The sequence below is a fragment of the Cottoperca gobio genome, chromosome 11, assembly GCF_900634415.1.
Source record: "Cottoperca gobio chromosome 11, fCotGob3.1, whole genome shotgun sequence".
Classification (NCBI taxonomy): domain Eukaryota; kingdom Metazoa; phylum Chordata; class Actinopteri; order Perciformes; family Bovichtidae; genus Cottoperca; species Cottoperca gobio.
Genome location: NC_041365.1, coordinates 381998 through 401284, shown reverse-complemented (window position 1 = coordinate 401284; position 19287 = coordinate 381998). Strand labels below are relative to the sequence as shown.

General features: G+C 40.7%; 1 protein-coding gene across 1 annotated transcript; it reads right to left on the bottom strand.

Annotated features, from left to right (window-relative positions):
* Positions 1–652: 652 nt before the first annotated feature.
* nt5c1aa (5'-nucleotidase, cytosolic IAa) lies at positions 653–16907 on the bottom strand. Its single transcript, XM_029443168.1, has 7 exons — positions 16378–16907; positions 12788–12835; positions 9376–9543; positions 9083–9212; positions 5789–5911; positions 3420–3604; positions 653–2883 (listed from the first exon to the last, which is right to left on the bottom strand). Exons 1-7 carry the CDS (start codon positions 16516–16518, stop codon positions 2527–2529), a joined length of 1152 nt encoding a protein of 383 aa, XP_029299028.1. The 5' UTR covers positions 16519–16907; the 3' UTR covers positions 653–2526.
* Positions 16908–19287: the final 2380 nt, after the last annotated feature.

Sequence of the window (19287 nt, the reverse complement as noted above, 5' to 3'; positions counted from 1 at the left end):
TAACCCAGCCATCGTTTTCGCTTAAAGACACATCTGTTTAATGATGTGTTTTGGCTGTGGAATCAAACCGGTGTGTCGTCACTTTCACAAGCTTCGAGGTCCTCAGAAGGCTGATGAGGTACAAAGAAGCATCGCTAAATATGCAAAAGATTTCTGAGGACTTGGCAGCTGTGACAGATCGATGTGAAGTGGATTGACATTTTACAAAAGGCCACTGTGGGTGGCCATTTTGTCGATTTGAAAGAAAATATACGTTTATCAATCCAAAAAACTGATGCTGTAACTAAAGCAAGGTATTAATTGTCAGATGTAGTTAAATTGGTTAAACTTCACAACATAAATCAATGCCACTTTAGCAGAGAGTGACTTTGTACTAGCCGTGATGTACAGCAGAGGGCGGTAAAGCAGCTTGTTGAACACCTTGTTGGAGATACTTTTGGTGAGGAACCACATCACCTTGCACAGATGCTGGAATGCCCTCATACTAACTACCAGGAGGACTTTTAAACAAGAATAGCCAATAGAAGGCCTGTGAGGGTGTACTACTCATTATATACACTGGGAAGATCATTTGTAAGATGAATTAAACAGTTAAACTTTGCTTTTCTTCCTTTTTACCTCGAGTGGAGCAATAATGAAGACGAACATTTGGTCTGAGTAAGTAAAACCATGTTGTCAACTTTAATCTGTCAACCCTGGGCTGAGTCACCCTCAGGTGTAATTAGGCCAAGATCATCTTTAAGATCATTAACATTAGCATACTAGCATAGTACATTTAAGCATGCTAATGCAGTTAACGGCTGCACATGGGAATTCAGTTCACTTAGTTTTAGAGGAGGGGTGTCATGAAGGTGAAGTTTCGTTCAATTTTGAGCTGTTGCTGGTGCTTAAAGGGGACAGAAATGTCCAAGTTGTCAAGATATTTCTCTCTGTAACAAAGTGGACGAGTGCTAGCATGGCTACTAAAGTTACTCATGTATACATTTAACATGCTAAGATAGGAAACCCTAGCATGCTAATGGTATGTAGCCTCGATCATGAGGATGACGTAAATCATTAATGTGTCACTTCCTTGAACTCAAGCGTTGAACTGAAGTTTTGTGTTCTCTCGGTGTCAAGATCCCATCGCGAGCATGGCTATTTATAAAAAGTGTCTTCATTGAAACTAAAGGCACCCACTGAAACATATGGCTGTCTATATTTGTTTTGGACTAACAGGATAATACAATTCTATACTTTCTCATGAAATACATTGAACATGCTAAGAGGGAGAACTTTAGCATGTTAATAGTATTATGTACAACTGAGTCAACGGGCAAAAGTCATTAGATTTGCTGGTGTTCAGCCATGAACTGACACAAGATGAAAATTAATCTATAATATTAGATTTCATTCCCTGCGAATCCTAAATACTTGGACTTAATTTTACAGCAATCCATCCAAAAGTTGTTAGTGTATTTTCTTGAGCAAAGTATTGATTTACCACACGGCTAGTATGGCTAAAGGCCCCAACTGAAACTTATGGCTTTCTAAATTTGTTTTGGACGAACTCAATAGTGCATATTATTGCCATCTTCTGGAATATACAACACATTCTGTAGAGTTGTAAACAAGTCAAACTCGTTAGCTTTAAATGATCACTCTTGTGCTACAGTGCATCACTATCGTTTTTAACCTTATAATATCTCTGGCTAATGTGTTGCCAACAAAGTGTTGTCTCTGTGCTTTACTGAAGTTATGTATCAGTGAAGCCATTCATTCAGTATTCACTGAAGAGGTGTCTTCTTTATAAAGACAAGTAGTAGTGAGAGTCAGCATGGCAATCAAGCACCTCCGAGTTTACCATATAAAGCAAGATTTGACAAAACACTTCAGTATTGGGGAGATTGAGGCTTTGAAATGTAAAGTTGAGAGACAATTGGCATCTCAGGTTGCAGACTTCTACTTGACCTCTTACCAGACACCCATATCAATCCCTTTAAATAGCTAAATCAGTTATTATAACTACTGTTATAAATCTTGTTTGAAACTGGCATGTGTGAAAGAAAAACAGTAAGACCCAACCATCAACCCTGACCCCATCCTTCTGCAGACTTTTTCGCTCATTATAATGTCACCTGACTCCAGTGGTAGTTACTATGGCCACTAGAGGTCTCTGCCTCACAGTTTGAAGCAGCTTACAAATAGACGATAACGGCCTACTGAGCCCACTAGGAGGTAAAGTAGAGCCATACCACATCTAATCAATGCTCCCGATAACAGCTGATAATAGCCATTTAATGGGCTGATAATATTTAAAGCGGTTGCATAACCCCTGACGTGATGACATTAAGCTAAGACAGTTTTCAAAGTGGTTGAACAAACTTACAATACAACTGCTTCCACATACAACTCAGTACATCTTTCCAAAACTCTCTGGAAAATCTCCTCTTCGCTTATCTTCTCTAAGACGTTTGTTCATACCATCCTCCTGTTATTCTGTTTCTGGCTGGATGACTGTGCCATCGGCATCTGAAGTCCCGCTGTCTACTTCCCCATACTGGTGTTCCGTTGAGGGTTATATTTCTGTGCAATGCCGTAGGGCACATGGGCAGCGACGGTGCCCATCTCAGCCGCTCCCTCCACGTGAAACATCTGATCATCGAAGTAGATGTGAGGCCTGATCTTCTCCAGCATGGGGCCCTTCGGAGCCCCTGCAAGGAACAAGGCCTCGTCAATCTCCAAGCCCCAGGCCCTGAGTGTCTTCAGTGCCCGGATCCCAGAGCTGGCAGCGCTACGAGCTGTGACCAAGTACGTTCGGATGGGACAGTCCAGGCGCTGGCCTTTAGCGTAAAACTTTTTCTGGAGCTTCCCCAGTGCTTCCAGGAAGCCCTTCAGGGGTCCCTGCAACAGAGGAAGCAGAGCTGATAAGATCATGTGTCTCAGTGTCGTGAGTTGTCGTGGTTTTACGCCTTGCATAATAAGTTGATTTGCATGCAACATGTATATGTACTTGTAGCACAAGTACAACAAATGTTATTGGATTAGCACCAATTTAGCACCATTAGTTTTTAAGTTTGCACAGCTCAAAGCTAATTTCATAAATTGCTGGCTGTCTGACAGAAGAACGATGCAACAACTAACAGTTTGCCTTTTGAAAGCATTTATGATATCATTTGCATAATTTATTCATAGAATAATCCAGTAATAAAATAGATTTTATATCTAAAAATTGATCAGCATAATAATTTACAGGTGATTAGATGTGAGATTGAATGGAGAGGGCTTAAAGGGTTTAAAGCTTTCTTTCTCCATTCTGGGATAGAGTGAAATGTGATCTTTACTGATACAATCTATGATTATCGTAAATTAATACAATATATTTATGGTGTCAGCACAGTGTCTACTGTCCAAACAGACCTCCGTTGAAAACTACTTACATGATCCAATAGCGTGTCTTCATTGTCCCTCTCATGTTCAAAGAACTTGTCCAGCCCATGTGCCTTGAAGATGCGTTCAGATTCATCGGAGAAGAGGACGGCGTCCCCATCAAATGCAACCCTCAGCTGGGACTCTGAAACCTCTGTCAGCTTCTCTGACGTGAACATGGTGGCTGCTGCGATGCCTGAACACAAACACAGAGAGAGAGAGAGAGACTACAATAGATTTGTTGACTTTCTTACGGCACTTACTGTACGATTCTACCCTTCAATGTCCATAACCGTCAAATTATTTACCGTATAAAATTTTAAAACTGTTAACAAATAACATTATTGAAAAGAACTTGTGCTTTCAATAAATCTCTTTAGTGTGCATGGATGAAGTTGCACTATCCAAATGTTTGGGACCATTGGAGCAGATCTTGGTGAAAGACTAAATAACAACAACATAAAGCTCGTAGAAGAGCTGATTGAGTCTTCCAGCTCTCACTCACAAACAGCATCAATCAATGAGCAACAGGAAAAAAAACATGATTTGAAGACCAACTTTAAATCAAAGCTATAGAAACCTTCAGTCCTGCACACGACCACACACCGATTTAATAAGAATCTAGTTACAAATAACTTCACTTTATTTCACTTTAATTGACTTTAAATGAACCTGTCGATGCGTTGACACCTGCAGACACTCACATGCTGTCCGGATCATAATCCAATATAGAGAAGCCTTACTCATTTTTGACAGTAGTAATGCAGCATGAAATGTGACGCACTGAACACTTCTAAACCTTCAGAAGCGGTTGTCGTACCAAGTCCATTTCACATCAATGTATTCTGTTTCCAGCTCCGGCAAAGAAAATGAACATCAGAGAGCGGTCCAAGTTTTCAAAAATTGATGCTTATTCAGAGCCACAGCTGAAGCTAATGGGATGTTACAGCCTGCAGGTATTCCCTTTAGTGTAAGTCTTGATGAGCCATGACACTCAGGAAACCATCAAGGAAACACAAAGAGGGGGGAAATCAATACGCTGGTTTATGGTAATGTGACTGCAGCGTCGGGGAAGATGTCCGTTACTGCTACTCGTTATGCAAACAGGACAGAAATAAACTATTACTTGCAGCCTGTGTGTAAGAATTTAACAGACACATTTACTATTTAAATTAAAGTTTAAAGGCAGTACTGGTTGTTTTTTTATGTTTTCTTCCAACTGCCAACCACTTTCCAAGACTGGTGCAAATGGTTGAAGAGCAGCTTTAAATTTACTTTGGGTATGTCGTTTGTAGGTATTTTCGGGTAAATTCACCCACCTTCTAAGAGGTTAAAAGATTGTTTGCAAAACCTATTTTATTGACAGTTAATATTCTTAACCGGCCGGTAAAACAACCCTGACCTGGTCTGTTGCCGGCCACATGTTGGCCTTTGAAATGGCTCGAAAACTGAAATCCATAGAAAAGTTTGGTCTAAAATTTAGACACGATAAGAGATTAATAAATTATAATTGTTGTTATTTTCACTGATGTCTTGATTGTAAGGGAGCTGGGAGGGACAATTGAGTGAGATTCAACTAGAAACCCAAAGAAACCCAGTAGAGTGCTGACCTCCCGCCAGCACTCTACTGGGTTTCTACTTTAATCTGTACAGTGGTTTTTCGGACGTTTACGTGCAGGACTATTTTGACTTCCTGGAGTTTCTGGTGGTTTCCTGTCACCCTGAAAGTGACAACACGTTAACTTTAACCAACAAAAATATATTTTCTAAATGTGCAAGTAGGAAGTAAAAGTGAAGGAGTTTTACCTTCCTTTCAATCTAATTCAGCGTAATTATATGTTCAACTGTTTTAATTACCACAGACATCTTTGAGCATGAAGTCTTCAGCTGATTAGCTGCAGACAGACAGTTGAACTATTCCTTTAAGTATTATTTCATCTCTATACAGATTATTTCCTTTATTTACTGTCTGTAGAGATGAACTAAAAGGAAATTGCGTTAAAGTAATAGCTCGACATACAGGATTCATGATATATTAATAAGTGTATAATCTTGTATATCGTGAGTATAAATAAAATTAGGAAAAAATCACATGTTCTTTTGCAGAACAACACATTAATAAAAAAATTAATAAATCATTGTTTCTGACAGAGATTTCCACTTTATTGTTGGTGGGGTTATACTGTATAGGCCTTTGTATGTTCATCAGGTTTTTACTTCTCATCATGTGAGTGTAATTTGTACAAATCTGATAAATATCTAAATCATGCATACCAAAAACAAAAAAACATGTTAAGACTAAAACCGGGCCTTAATATACTCACTGGTGTAATGTGTTACACTTTATTTTTAATAATTGTTATATTTCTCTTGCTCTCACCTTCAGTCAGCGCCTCCCTGACCTTGTCGGCGTCGGCAGACAGGTAGAGGTTGGTGTGCCAGGCCTTCAGGTAGCCAATGGGACTGCTTCCCCCCGTCATACAAAACCTCTCGATAAACAAGTCTGGGGAGAAGAGCAGCAACAAGGTTTCATGTTTCAGTACATCGCTAAAATGTCAGCATAAAGTGCGGTACATTGGCAGCATTACAAACCCATTACAATATTAACACATGTTTGTTTGTGTTGGTCTTCACACAGTGAGATGCAGAAACAAAGTGACAAAACTAAACAGAAAAAAGCTTATTTTTGTTGGGAGCTGTAGCTTTGAGCTTGTCATGGAGTTCATGAATTGGGGATCAAGTGGAGAAGAGATGGGGGTTAAGGAGAGGGTGAGAAGATACACTTACAAGCACTTAAAAGGTGGAGCGGCTCCAAAGAGGGGGCTAACTGAGGGGGCTAACTAAGGGGGACGAGGGGAGGCAGAGGGCAGGACTGCTGGTGGCAAAGTGTCTGTTTGCATTTTGGCCGAGTCCGTCTCTTGATTCAGCTGCTGAGGTCTGATCCAAAGAGCAGCGGTGGTACAAGGAGGAGAGGAGATATTAGGTAATAAGATCCACGATTACAGAGCTGTTCTGGTGAAACGAGCTTTATGAGAAATGGCTAAAGGGGGAAAGTAAAAGACTAATGTCGGGATGGAGATGTGATAGAATGAGTTCAGGGTTATTATGAAATAAGAAAAGCTGACATGCAAGACTGATGGAGATGAAAGAGATGTGCTGATAATGAAATGGCATTTATTTAAAGCTGCGCTGGGAGTGAGAGACCATTTTAGTCCTAACAGCTTCATTTCACATACTGCCACTAATACATCATTTTTAATACACCCTCTCTACCTATATGTCTTTTCTGTTGTAACCAACATGTCCTCATACCTCAAGGACAGAAAAGGTCGATTGCCAAGGACATGAACTGTAATGTAAGGATATACAGGACATGTACGACTGTCAGACTTGCGACTTGGTTATGTTTAGGAAATAAAAGTTCAAATAAGTACAATTGTTATGTAACTTAACGTGACATAAGAAGATATGTCTTTCCTTCCTCAGACCCAACTACAAAGCTAACAAAGCTTAACTCTCTGAACTCTCTGAACTCGGTATGTTGCATTTGCCAGACAACTTTACTCTCATACATTAGTGATGTGACCTATCTGTGCCACAGTGCAGGAATGAATGTTTGTCGATGGATGGCTAGAACATAGCAGCTGTTGGTTTGTGAAGCTTTGTAGTTTTTCAACTGACAGAGGATGAAGACAAAGAGATGTTCCTTTTGAGTTGCTGCATGGGCAGAGGTCTTTATGGAAATGCTAATGTAAGCAACAACAAAGGTTGTCCTGTTGGCACAAATAGACACTGCCAGCCCGAATGAAATGGTTTATTTTAACAGATTGATTTGACACTGAAGTGATCTAACCGAGTCTTTACATGTGTAGTTTTGGACACTAGGTATCGGGTAATTCTTTCTAATTACTGGCTGTTTCTCCCACTTCAGGGTGGTAACAGGTAGCTACATCGTTACTGGCAGGGACCAGGGTTTGAAGTGCAAAGTTGTGAAGTGTAGTTTGAAAAGAAGTAAGACTTGTGTAGACATTATTGCGCATAAATAGGCTGAAGGCAGATGGAGATCAAAGAACCAACTGTCCTCTCCAGATTCCCTAAATGGTTTATTTAACTTTGTAGTCAGGGGGAGTGAGTGTGTGGCCCCTGCACTGCGCTGTGCCCATCATTTCAAACCTCCCAAGCGTCCCCTGCCGGAGCGTGGGACTCCCTCGATGGGAAACGTCCTCACCATTGATGTCTTTGTATCTTTTCTCCCCTTGCGAAAATATTTTCATATCATCTTTGAATTATTTATTTGCTTGTTCAGAAGATCGGAAATCAGCAGGACTGCAGAGACACTGCTGACACATCAAAGAATGAGCAGCTTCATTGTGCAGCATGTGGGAGGTTATGCATATTGTAGACACATATGAGGTGATGCAGTGAGTTTTTGATTTCCATAGAGAACGATAATGTCGTCTCATGAAATCTCAATTTGCGGCTCACGGAGTACATTATAGGACCTGTCAGTCATCGTGGCCCTTGGGTCGTCCTACGTACATGCACTGTATAGTTGACCCCACGTCATCCAAGAGAGAAACTTTATACCTCATCCTGCAGCTGACAGAAATAGCCAGTGTGAGCAGGTGATGAGATAAATTAGTATTCAAATGTTTCTCTGAGGTGCTCACATTCAGTCTCACAAAGCTGAGGAGCAAGTAAATGTTTCTTGTCTGTCACCCGTGGAAACCCTTTGCAACAAACCCTTAACTCTGTGACATCAGAGAGGCCGCGTTGTCCTTTAGTCCTGTAAGAAAGGTCCGAGGGTAAGGCACTGTTTGAATGCATTGGGCTCCTCACGCAGAGAGGCACCAGAGAGATCTAACACAGATCTGTGAGGCCGCGCTTTGCTTTGGTGGCTCCGCTTAGAACTGTTTTTGTTTCGGGCCGCTCGGATTATTCTTACATCCCCAAGGACGTAACGTTGAATTCGCCCCGGCCAGAAGCTCCGAGGACATAAAAACATTTGAGGAGCTGAACAGGAAGCGGTCTGTGAGGAAGATGTCTTCACAGGGTCTGAGATTTCCCTGGGAAGGATCCTATCAGTCGGCTGCTTATATACTTTGATGTTTGTCTCTCAGCTGAGCTGGTGTCTTAACTTCTTATAATCCTCATTTGTTTTCTTAAAGTCACGAAGAATGGATGCAACACTGCAACACTTGGACATTACTGGGACACCCTGAGCTCATTGGAAGTATAAAAACAAACAAAGCCAAAGTCAACTTCCATGAAATGTATCCAGAGAAACACCAGGTCTGTTCCTGCTGCCATCAAGCTCCGGACTCTTCAATTCACATGCTTGGGTTCAGTCCTTCATTACATAGTTTCTGCTCTGAGATTAAATATGCAACATCATTATTTGAAATCCTCCCTTCTACAGAAGTATTTCCATTTGTGACTTATAGCGTAGATAATGGAAGTCATCCTCCAAATCTGTAAAAACTTGAGAATCTTGGCCACATATTCAGTTTGGCTACATAGAGAGTGAGATACTGATCTTGTCACCCACATTGTATCAGTAATTACACATATGTTATTGCCACTGCTGTCTAACGGGGAGATGGTGGGTACAAAGCATCTGTTTCCTCAGCGTGGAACTACATCTACTTCATAATTAGATATCTGTACGACTCACTGTGATGGTTGATGGTGTTGATGAGCCGGATTCCAACGTGGGCATGGTTGTACGTCACCAAAACAATGTCAAACAGTTCTTCACTTTGTGGGTACAGCTCTCGCAGACGACAGTTCACCGCCTCCAGAGCCTGTCAGGATCAAGTAGCAGTCAGTGAAGAAGAACTCTGTGTTGTACCTGATGTGTGTGTGTGTGTGTGTGTGTGTGTGTGTGTGTGTGTGTGTGTGTGTGTGTGTGTGTGTGTGTGTGTGTGTGTGTGTGCGTGTGTGTGTGTGTGTGTGTGTGACTTTAACCTTGACGAAAGGGAAAGCGGGTCCAGGGGCGAAGGGTTTGTTCTCGTGTTCGATCTGGTACCTCAGATACTCCTCCACTCCTTGCTGCTCGAACACCTTCTGCTCCCGCTCGGTCCGGAACAAGACCCGAGAAGAGACGGCGACGGTCACTGCGTTCTCCGGCTTTGGCTGCAGAAAAAGAGACGAGGTAGACAACGGTACGATTCAGAGGAACAGAAGAAAGATTGAAGATGAGCGAGCAGTAATAACACATTGATACGATGACGAGAAAACACCGGGGGGGGAGGTGGAGGGTGTGAATGGATGAGCCTGTTAAAAACACTAAAACCTGATAATAATAGTTTGAATGTTTACTTTTCACAAGTGCATGTGTTTAAAAGAGCAGCTGTTACTATTTTACAAGAGGCTTCAGGTCATTTAAACTTTATTTGAATGTGGTTAAAGTCACATGTTGGGCTACTTGCAAAAACATGAGATACATTTCTCTTATTCGCCTGCATGAGATCTCTCATCAGTTGTGTGCTTTCATATCTAATCATGGGGTAAGATGATTACGTATATGTGACCACATGATCAGCAAGAACGCAAGCAACTACAACTACATGATTATACATGCATTCATACATTTCCTACAGTACCTTTATTTATAGTATGCAGTATTTAAAAAAAATTATTTTTCAACATTGTACAACATTGTGCCTGCACAACCTGCACAACCTGCACAACTAAGACAAAATAAACTGTAATTATCAAAGCAACTGCAAAGAGTTAAATACACCCTGCCAAGCAAATAGCTCCTCTGTGCTCCTGTGCTATTTGCACATATTTAATTAAGGTAATGTGCACATTAGGGGCTAAATTGGCCCTTTTCTGTAAAAAGAGAGCCTCATTGCAAAGACTGGCTCAGCGCTAATAGCCACACACAGTTACAGGGACATTATTAGCATCTTTAGAGAGTCGGTGGTAACTGAAGCACATTTAAAAGAAGTGGCACGCCCCGACGCCTCAGTGATCATGTCAGCAGGGATTGTAATCCGGCGAAGGCTTCGTCATGCTCTGCTCAAACTCTTTTATTTTGGAAAGCAGTGACAGGATGCAAGAACATTTGTTGAATGAAAACTAAACATATAAATCTCCCCTACATGTAATTTTGGAAAATGCATGAGAAAAAAAAGAATGAAAAATGTGAAAATTATGCTGCAAAATGTTTTTTGCTTAAATGTGATTTTGCCTGAGTTGCTCTTTTCTTCGGTACATCTAGCTGGTTAACTCCCCAACAGCGTATTCCTACAACAAATCCTCTCTTTTATAAGCTCATAATGTTTGTCAGAAAGCTGTGGTTCTAACTCTGAGGTCATCTGGAGGTTGTGTTGTTAAGTTATATTGCATAAACCTGAAAGGAGATTCTGATATTGATGTGTGTGCAGTAACTCACCAGACGGACTTGTCTACCTCTGTGTAGATTATTATCCAATACTATTATTATATATTAGTACTAGATGGCACACTGGCCTCATATTACCTAATGTATGTGTTTACACTCGGGTGCTAGTGTTTGAAAGGGGAGTGTGGAATACTTATGGGGGCAGCTGGCTCAGGTGACGCCTGATTGATGGCGAGGGGGGCGAGGGGTTAACTTAAAATAACAAATTTAAAGTACAATAATGCGCTTGTGAAAGTGTGTGTGTGTGTGTGTGTGTGTGTGTGTGTGTGTGTGTGTGTGTGTGTGTGTGTGTGTGTGTGTGTGTGTGTGTGTGTGCTGTAATTCATGCATTAATAATCTAATGATAAGATAAATCTAATAATAAAGATAATGTCCACTACTTCATTGCTTAGCAGTGCAAACTATTTGTTATTAGTGCAAATATTTATACTATTCTGGAATGATAAAAAAGACAAAAGAACATAACAGCAATAATTAATTAGTCAATATGTGTCCAGTCTGTGTGGTTGCAGTGGGGGCAGAAATATGTGTAATAACACACACGTGTGTTTGTGTCCCGATGGCCGTGTGCTGCTTCACAGGCTGCAGGCTGACAGGGACACTGATTCACTGTCCCTCTATGTATTCTTATTCCATCACAACACCACTGCCTGCTGACTTGTCACCTACTTACCTAAAACACGTGCACACACACACACACACACACACACACACACACACACACACACACACACACACACACACACACGTCACATTAATCCCGCATCTAAGTGAGATTAAAAGTGCGTTTTGATGAGATAATCACACAAAGCAAAACATCTTTATTTTCGTGCGTCTGTGTCCACTGAACTGAATTGTAATAAATGTGTTTACACTTATAAAAACATGCATATGAGTGTCATCTATGTCCTACATTCTCATGCATTTATAAGACACATATGTTTTAAATGTTCACATCACACTCAATCCATTAGAGTTTGAGAAATATGACACTAAGCTGTTGCCACACAAAGACACACATCACCTTCCTGCAGGCTCCGCCTACACGTGGCAATGTATCCAAGTCATTCTCATGCGTAAAAATACCCAGATTCTGAGCTTTGCCCTCTTTTGCTAGTTTAATAATAACATTTTCCCTTCTCCGTGGCCTCAGAAGGGTCCTATCACCGTCTTTGTCCTCCAGAGGAGTCGTCGATCTCCCCTGTTTGTCCTCAGGGGTCTTTTGGCACTTTAGTCGCCCTTCAGACCTGCTTGGCCCCTCTGCCCTGTACTCTGGTCGCCCTGCAGGGGTTCACTCTGTGCCCCTTGAAGGATTTCCTGCCGGTGTTCCTTGTGCCATACCGGTTTGTTCTCAGCTTAGTGTTTTAGTTTTCTACTGTGTTTTGCCTCAGCCTGCTCTCTTGTGTTTCTATAAACCAGCTTTGTGTTATTAAAGCTCACCTCTTGTTCTACCTGCCCGCCTGGTGTCTTGCATCTGGATCCTCCTTTTTGAACTCATCAGTCAGCAGGATCCACAAAGCTAAGAAGTATTCCAGTCATTACCACACCACGGAATTGAACAGGAGCAATGCCGGTATTAAATGTCCCTCAGCGAGAGGTTTTAAACTGAGACGCTGTTTACAAATGTCAAAAAGACGTTTTTGACATTTTCAGAAATGTATTTATTGTTTTCCCGCCTGTGACAGAGTGTATAATATTTGAATATTAAAACATAAAACAGGAACATGAGTACACATATCAAAGAGCCAAGTCTCTCTGTGGCTGTAGTAATTAGAGCAAAGCATGCTGGGTCATTAGTCAGTCCAGCCAGTGACGGTACAGTATCAACATGACAGCACACGTGACGATGCGTCGGGTCAGGCTGTTGGTCATGCATCCGTCACAGAGGAGGTTAAAAGAAGGTGTTGATGATCATTCAGCAGCCATGGACACAACCTTTGACCTCACAGGACGATGGGATATACTTACGAAAAACACGCCTCCCTCACACACCTTCCGGGCTCGTCTCCCTGTCACCTTAGCAGAATGACAGATTGTTTTTATTCACTGTTTATTCAGAGAACAGTCATTTACAACTGAGCTTCATTGACAATTCATCCAATAAAACAGCATCTAATTCTTCTTGCACAGAACCTTTTAACTTGACATAATAGTTAAGATGGAGATCCGGATGTTAACGCATGAAGACAGTTGCATGGCGGACACGTCCGTACAGTTTGCAGTTGGTTAAACATAGCTCTCTTTACGAGCTCTGCTCTTCAGACCTCTGGTGCAGCTTATCCATTAGACTCAATTTCCTCTATGAATAACATGTCACACAGCCTGTGAGTGATCCCAGAGGTTCTTTGCTGTGATCTGATACTAGTGTTAATGCTCTGCCCTCCCTCAGCGTGCCTCTTCCCCACTGGGAACGCATCGATCACACAGCTCCTCTCCCACAGTAAACACTATCACCTCATTCTTATTGATACGTGTGATGGCTAAAGCAAGTGCGTATAATTAAACCTGCTGGGAATGAAGAGCAAACATGTGTTTATTTTATGTTGCACCTATGAATTACAGCTTAATTTATTGTCCCATGAAGCGAACCCCCCCCCCCCCCCCTCACGCTGTATATTAATCCTATCAGAGCTCTGCCAGATCAGCAGGACTGGTGCATGTGCATAATCCAGATCTGTGAGTCATCTGAGGAGCATTACATATGTGAGGCTGTGAGATATCCCTTCCATGAATGAAAGGAGAGGAAGTGGAAAGGGATTTCCAGACAACAGACAGAGACAGAACAGAAGGGGAGCAGTGGGGACAGTCAAGAGGTGAAAGTGTGAGCAGAGAGTGACGGGTGGTGGGTAGGGGGGGGGGTATTTATAGATAAGTAAAAGGCCACAGATGATGCAGTCTATTCCGGCCGTGGCAGATCTGGTGACACCAGAGTGACTCTGCCACTAACAGCAATAGTCTGAAATCACGTCGACATTATATTTCATATTAGTCAGGAGGTGAATCTCACATGTGATGCTGTTTGTTTACATCTTTAGTGTTTACAGTATTTGCTGCTTTGTGTATCTTATAGAATGGAAATTGTTAGTGTCTCAGCGTGTTTCAGGAATATGTTCATCCTCATATTTCTGAAAATCTGTTAAATCTCACGTGTGGCACCTTTAAAGATGACATACAGTGAGTTAAAAACACAGACAAAGTAAGGCTAAGTTACACCAAAGGTAATGCACATGGAGAAAAGGTCATAAATAACACACACCAGACAGTTTCAGCCTTTCAACGGATGCTGGTAGATCGTGGAAGTTGTAACTAGCTAAGTTATTTAAGAAGATATAAACATAATGTGTTATATTACACAGCAGGATAAAGATCAGATTATATAGCTATACAGCTACATACAAGGACAAGCAGGACATTTATGCTTTATTGTTCAGGAGTTTCAAACTGTATTTCACATTTCTCATCACAAAAGAAAAAGCTGGAGGACAAACGTTCGCATGTCCAGCTGCTAAACGTTGGTAGCATGCGGACTCAGCTTCCACACAGTACAGAAGCACAACACAGTGGACTTTAACACAACCTGTAGCCCTGCACGACGTAGTTTGCTAATTACGTGCCTCAGTTTGGTTGCTAATGTAGGAAGTAAGCTAGTTAGCTAAAGTTAGCAGCATTTTTTGGGGGAGGAAAAGTCTGAAACTCTATTTCATCGACAGCCACTGAGTCATTTTCCCATCTTGACCCCCGCCTTCACATTTAATGGCTATAATTTAATATGAAATTACAATTACTGAAATAACATGAAAGGTAGTGCAGCATTAGCTCCCATTACCTTTATCATGTCTTACTTATCTTTACTTTCATTCTCCCGGGCGGCTCATTATGCACAAGGAGCTGCCCTCCATGGACATGTATCACGATAGCTGACACAGCGTTACTGTAGAAATACATCGTTGTTGAGGTAAATAAGAAGTCGTGATTAAATGTGTCTTTGCTGGAGTAGAAATAAAGCCTAATGTTGTTAACATGTTCCATTTAATCAACGAGGAAAACACTTGTGTAGGAAGAGAAAAGGAAAATATATAAATAAACAATTAACACGTGGACACAGTTAACATTTCTGTTTTTATTTCACTGTTAGCGCCCTGCTAAGAACCATCCAGTTCATCACGGTGATATGATAAAATGATGTCATCACAGTCTTCACTCTTTGAACAATGTGTTCATTGTTGCTATTTCCAATGCTACTTTAAACTATTTTAATTCTGCTATTTAACATTGAACGTGTAAAGTGTGTAACTGTGTTACCACGTTTGCATGTTCTTCACACAATTAGTGGAAAAGTAAAAGATTAAAGAATATATTAGAGAGGGCTGGCTTTGACCCACAGCTTTAAACCTAGATTAAACCTCGCAGAGACGTCTGTGTTTCAAACGTTGAAAGGTCAACAGAGAGGCTGACATCAACACTGTGATTATTGTTCTGTAAATGCTCTTATTCTGTCTAACTTTGGACTAATTGTTATGTGTTTGCTGTGAAGCACTTTGAGCTGCAATGCTTGTATGAAAGATGCTATACAAATAAAGATTATTATTATTATTATTCTGCTCCAATCACAGCAATGTGCAGCAGTCGTTGTTAGGTGGATATTTAATATTACTGTCATGTAACGGTTCAGTCTGAAAACACACTCTGTGTTCGCACTAATCCTCACGCAGCAGAGATTACTCAGCTTTTAGATACTTTTAGCTGGAGTACCCTCAGTTTGCTTATTCTTTGTTGTTTTTCTATTTGTAATGCTCTCTCTCTCTCTCTCTCTCTCTCTCTGTTGTCTCCTTTGTTTCTTAAGCACTGTCTCGTTTAAATGTTCTGCATGCTTTATGTATTTAATTGCAATAATCCCTCAAAGCAGATTTCCTGGAAACGCTGATGTTTCCTGCTCAGTATGTTGAATTACTGCAGTGCAACAAACCAACACTAAGCTCTGCCATTGAGTGTTTCTACTTGTCAGCGCGGAATCAAGTTCGCCTTTTACAAACAGGACGTTTACTGAGACGCAAAGCTGCTGCAGGCAAAGCTATGGAGCTTCTGCTGGTTCACAAAGGTTCACAAAGTGAGTTGGCAAAGTTAGCTTCTAATTCACCTTCACTTAAATCACATTACGTTGTTTTATTAATCTGCTCTGAGTTGCATACTCATGTTTTGAAATGTTTCATATTGTCATTTTTATAACAATTACTGTAATTAATTGGACGAAATCAGATGTAACTGAGTCCAGTGAAACAAAGTTATGTAGGTTTGCATTTCTTCTGTGTCTGTTATTTAAATTGCATTCATCATTTTGAAGAAGGGTGCAGTAGGAGTTCTCAAGCCCCCCATTTATGAACTACACTTTAATCTGCACGTGGGCGACGTAAACATCTGACACAAACAAAGTAAGCTGGGGGAAGCAGCAACAGGAGAGAAGAGAAGGGGACAGAGGGGTCTGCAGAAACTGGCGCTGGCCTCAAAAGCATCGCTTACAGACACAGACACAGATTTATGAATATGTCGGTGAGACTTACTGGCTTGGCGGTGAGGCCCAGGTTATCCTGGTCAAACTCTTCTTTCTCTTCCCATGATCCTCTGCTTTCCCCGTTGGACGATGGGGCAACTTTGAGCTCCTTGACCTGTCCGCTCATCACCTGCACAGGGTCCAGACTCATCTTCACCAGGGAGAACCCCCCCCTCGCTGTGCTCCTAAAGGCGTCCTCTCCGACCTATCCTGACTCCTCGACCTTAGATGAAGACACAATTCTCTTCTTCTGCAAAATCAAGAAGTCCCTCTATGCGGTCCGTGGCATTAATGGAGATACTCCCGTGACGTGCATTGATAACAGGCTCACTATAGGACTTGTGAAAGCAGCCGAAGTGTTAAAGTGTCACTCTGATCACTTGTCTGTATCCTTTTCTCCCTCAAGAGGATTATTGCTCACTGCGTCCAGTTCCAGAGGACATGAAAGCTCATTCACAACCATCCACACACACTGTCACACATGCAGTGTCTCCTCTGTGAGGCTGTGCAGCAGTCCATCTGTCTGTGTGTCTCTCTCTCCCCACTCGGTGACCCCCTCCCTCCCTCCCTCCCTCTTTGTCCCATTCAATCACCCTCTCAGCTCCCTTCTCATTCCCCTCTGTCCTCCCACTGACCAATCACAGCCCTGCTTCCTTATTCAGCATGGCCCCGCCCCCCCCTCACTGTCCCTTGATGACGGTGCAATTTTCCCAAGAGGCTCATGGGAAGTTCATATCACCATGAAACTTCCCCAGTTGATTATTTCTGTAATTGTATGTTGGAATATGCAAATGTTTCATTATCTAACGCTAAATGTTGGTGACTTTATGATAAACCTACAGATAAATAGACAAAGTTAGTCAAATAAACACTGAATTGTTCATTTTGGATGTTTTCTTTCCACAAGTCTGAAAGAAGACATGTGGGGGAAATCTCAAAATTAACCTGTGCATGAAAAAACAATGTTTTTGGCTGTAGTGTCTCGGCTTCACGCACTGATAAAGTAATAAACCCTTTAATTAAGAAACAAAATACATTTAAAATAAAATGATTTTGACACTTTATATGCTTTCTAGATTTAGTTGCTGTCCAAATAAAGTGACCTATATTTGATAGAAAAGTAATTTATTAGCATTAATCCTAAATTAACAAGTTATTAACGAGTTGTTTAAATAAAAAACACTTCTTCCTTGTAGCTTTCCAACGACTTAGAGCTCATGAACACACCAACATGAGCACATGAATGCACCATGAAGTAAATACTGAAGTAACTAAACACATTTATCATCTATGTGGTTGGAATGCATGAAGACTAACAGGAATAGAGAAGTAAAAACAAGCATATGTTGGAAAAGATAGAGAGGCTGAGAGCATGAGAGTGAGTAAGTGAGGCGTTGGTCAGGGATCGGGGAGTTGAATCAGCCTAAAGGTGGCAGATAATGGATGTAACCTTCACTTAAAACCAAGGTTGTACACTGAGTGTAACACGGAGCCATTAGTCGTCCTCACTCATGCATGCTGAATGCAGCACGGTGCCACGGCTGGCAGCAGCCAAATGCCTTTGAGGTTTGTTGTCATGTTTTATATAAAGGTGGCTTTACAAATTCATTAATCTTTCAACCACAAGAATTTTTTAGTCCCTTCGTGGTTTGTTCTATTCACTGTATCTGATTATTAGCCAACCAGCGCGGTTAAAGATTTTTACTGAATATCTTCACAAATAAATGTAATCTTTATCTGTACATACATGTAATGTCCTTTTGCCATAGCTTTGAATCTGATGTGTTAATACTCGAGCTTTAAGACCCAACTGTGGCTCAGTTTTTTAATTATTATTTACATTTGTCCTTAATGTTTCATTATGTTTGCATATTTATTTTTATTTTTCTCTCTTTTTTATTGTATTATTTGTATTTGATTTTTAATAATAGTAATATTAGCAGTTGATGTATTATCATTTATATAAATTAATAAATTATGTAAAAGTAAAAAAGTATTAACTTTATTATATTTTATTTATAATAAATATTTTATTATATAACTAATCTATAATTGCTGATGCATTAATGTGTTTATTACTTTATTAACTAATGTTAATACTGTATACACTGCTGCATCGCTGAACCTATAATAATATATAATAATTAATGACTTTATTATATTTTTAATAATAAGTTAAATTTGCAAAATATAACTACAGCTGTCAAATAACAGTCGTGAAGTATAAAGTTCAATATGTCCCTCTGAAATATTGTAGAGTAGAAGAATAAAGTACCATAAAATGTTGTAATTGAATAAATGAACTTTAAGATGTGTTCTTTTCTCTGCTCTCTCTCCTTCGTGTTTCTTTGGACACGTGGACGTTGTGTTTGCCCGGATGTTGGGACAGAACAGGTCGAGCGTGTCTGAGCTAACAGCTCCATCCTGTGTCCGCTCTGCACACTGCTCCTGCTCAGAGTGACCTCTGCTGCTGCGGTGAGTCACTGTGTCTCTGCTGCGCGCTCTCTGCGCGCTCTCTGTGTGCGTTTGTGATGTTTGCTTTTCCACTGAGCTGAAGCCTGATACAGCGAGACTCAGAATAGATTCATATTGATCGCTGATGAATGGCTGGAGAAGGGGAAATGGAAAACAAGGGTTTAAAGAATGAACCATAACTAGAAAGCAAAGACCCAATAGATATCCTCATAGAACTATGAACTACGGATGAACTATTCTTCCATCTTTATAATGTATATTATCTTAAATCTGTTAAATCGGTGATTCCTCTTTTGTCACATCTTTAATAAAGCATTTAAAAAACAGGAAATGTGTTTGATTTTAAAGAACTAAATAGTCTCTTTATTGTTCTTGTTATCGTTTATGTTCCTCACGTGTAGTAAATGTCCATATTGATTCATAAAGTCAGAGTTTAATCTTCATG

Excerpts from the sequence above, each read along its gene's own strand:
- nt5c1aa (XM_029443168.1), bottom strand. The coding sequence starts at position 16,518 with ATGAGTCTGGACCCTGTGCAGGTGATGAGCGGACAGGTCAAGGAGCTC. Across the intron at positions 12,836-16,377 it reads TGGGCCTCACCGCCAAGCCA|GTGACAGGGAGACGAGCCCG; the intron begins GTAAGTCTCACC and ends CATTCTGCTAAG. Across the intron at positions 9,544-12,787 it reads GTGAGGGAGGCGTGTTTTTC|CCAAAGCCGGAGAACGCAGT; the intron begins GTAAGTATATCC and ends CTTTTTCTGCAG.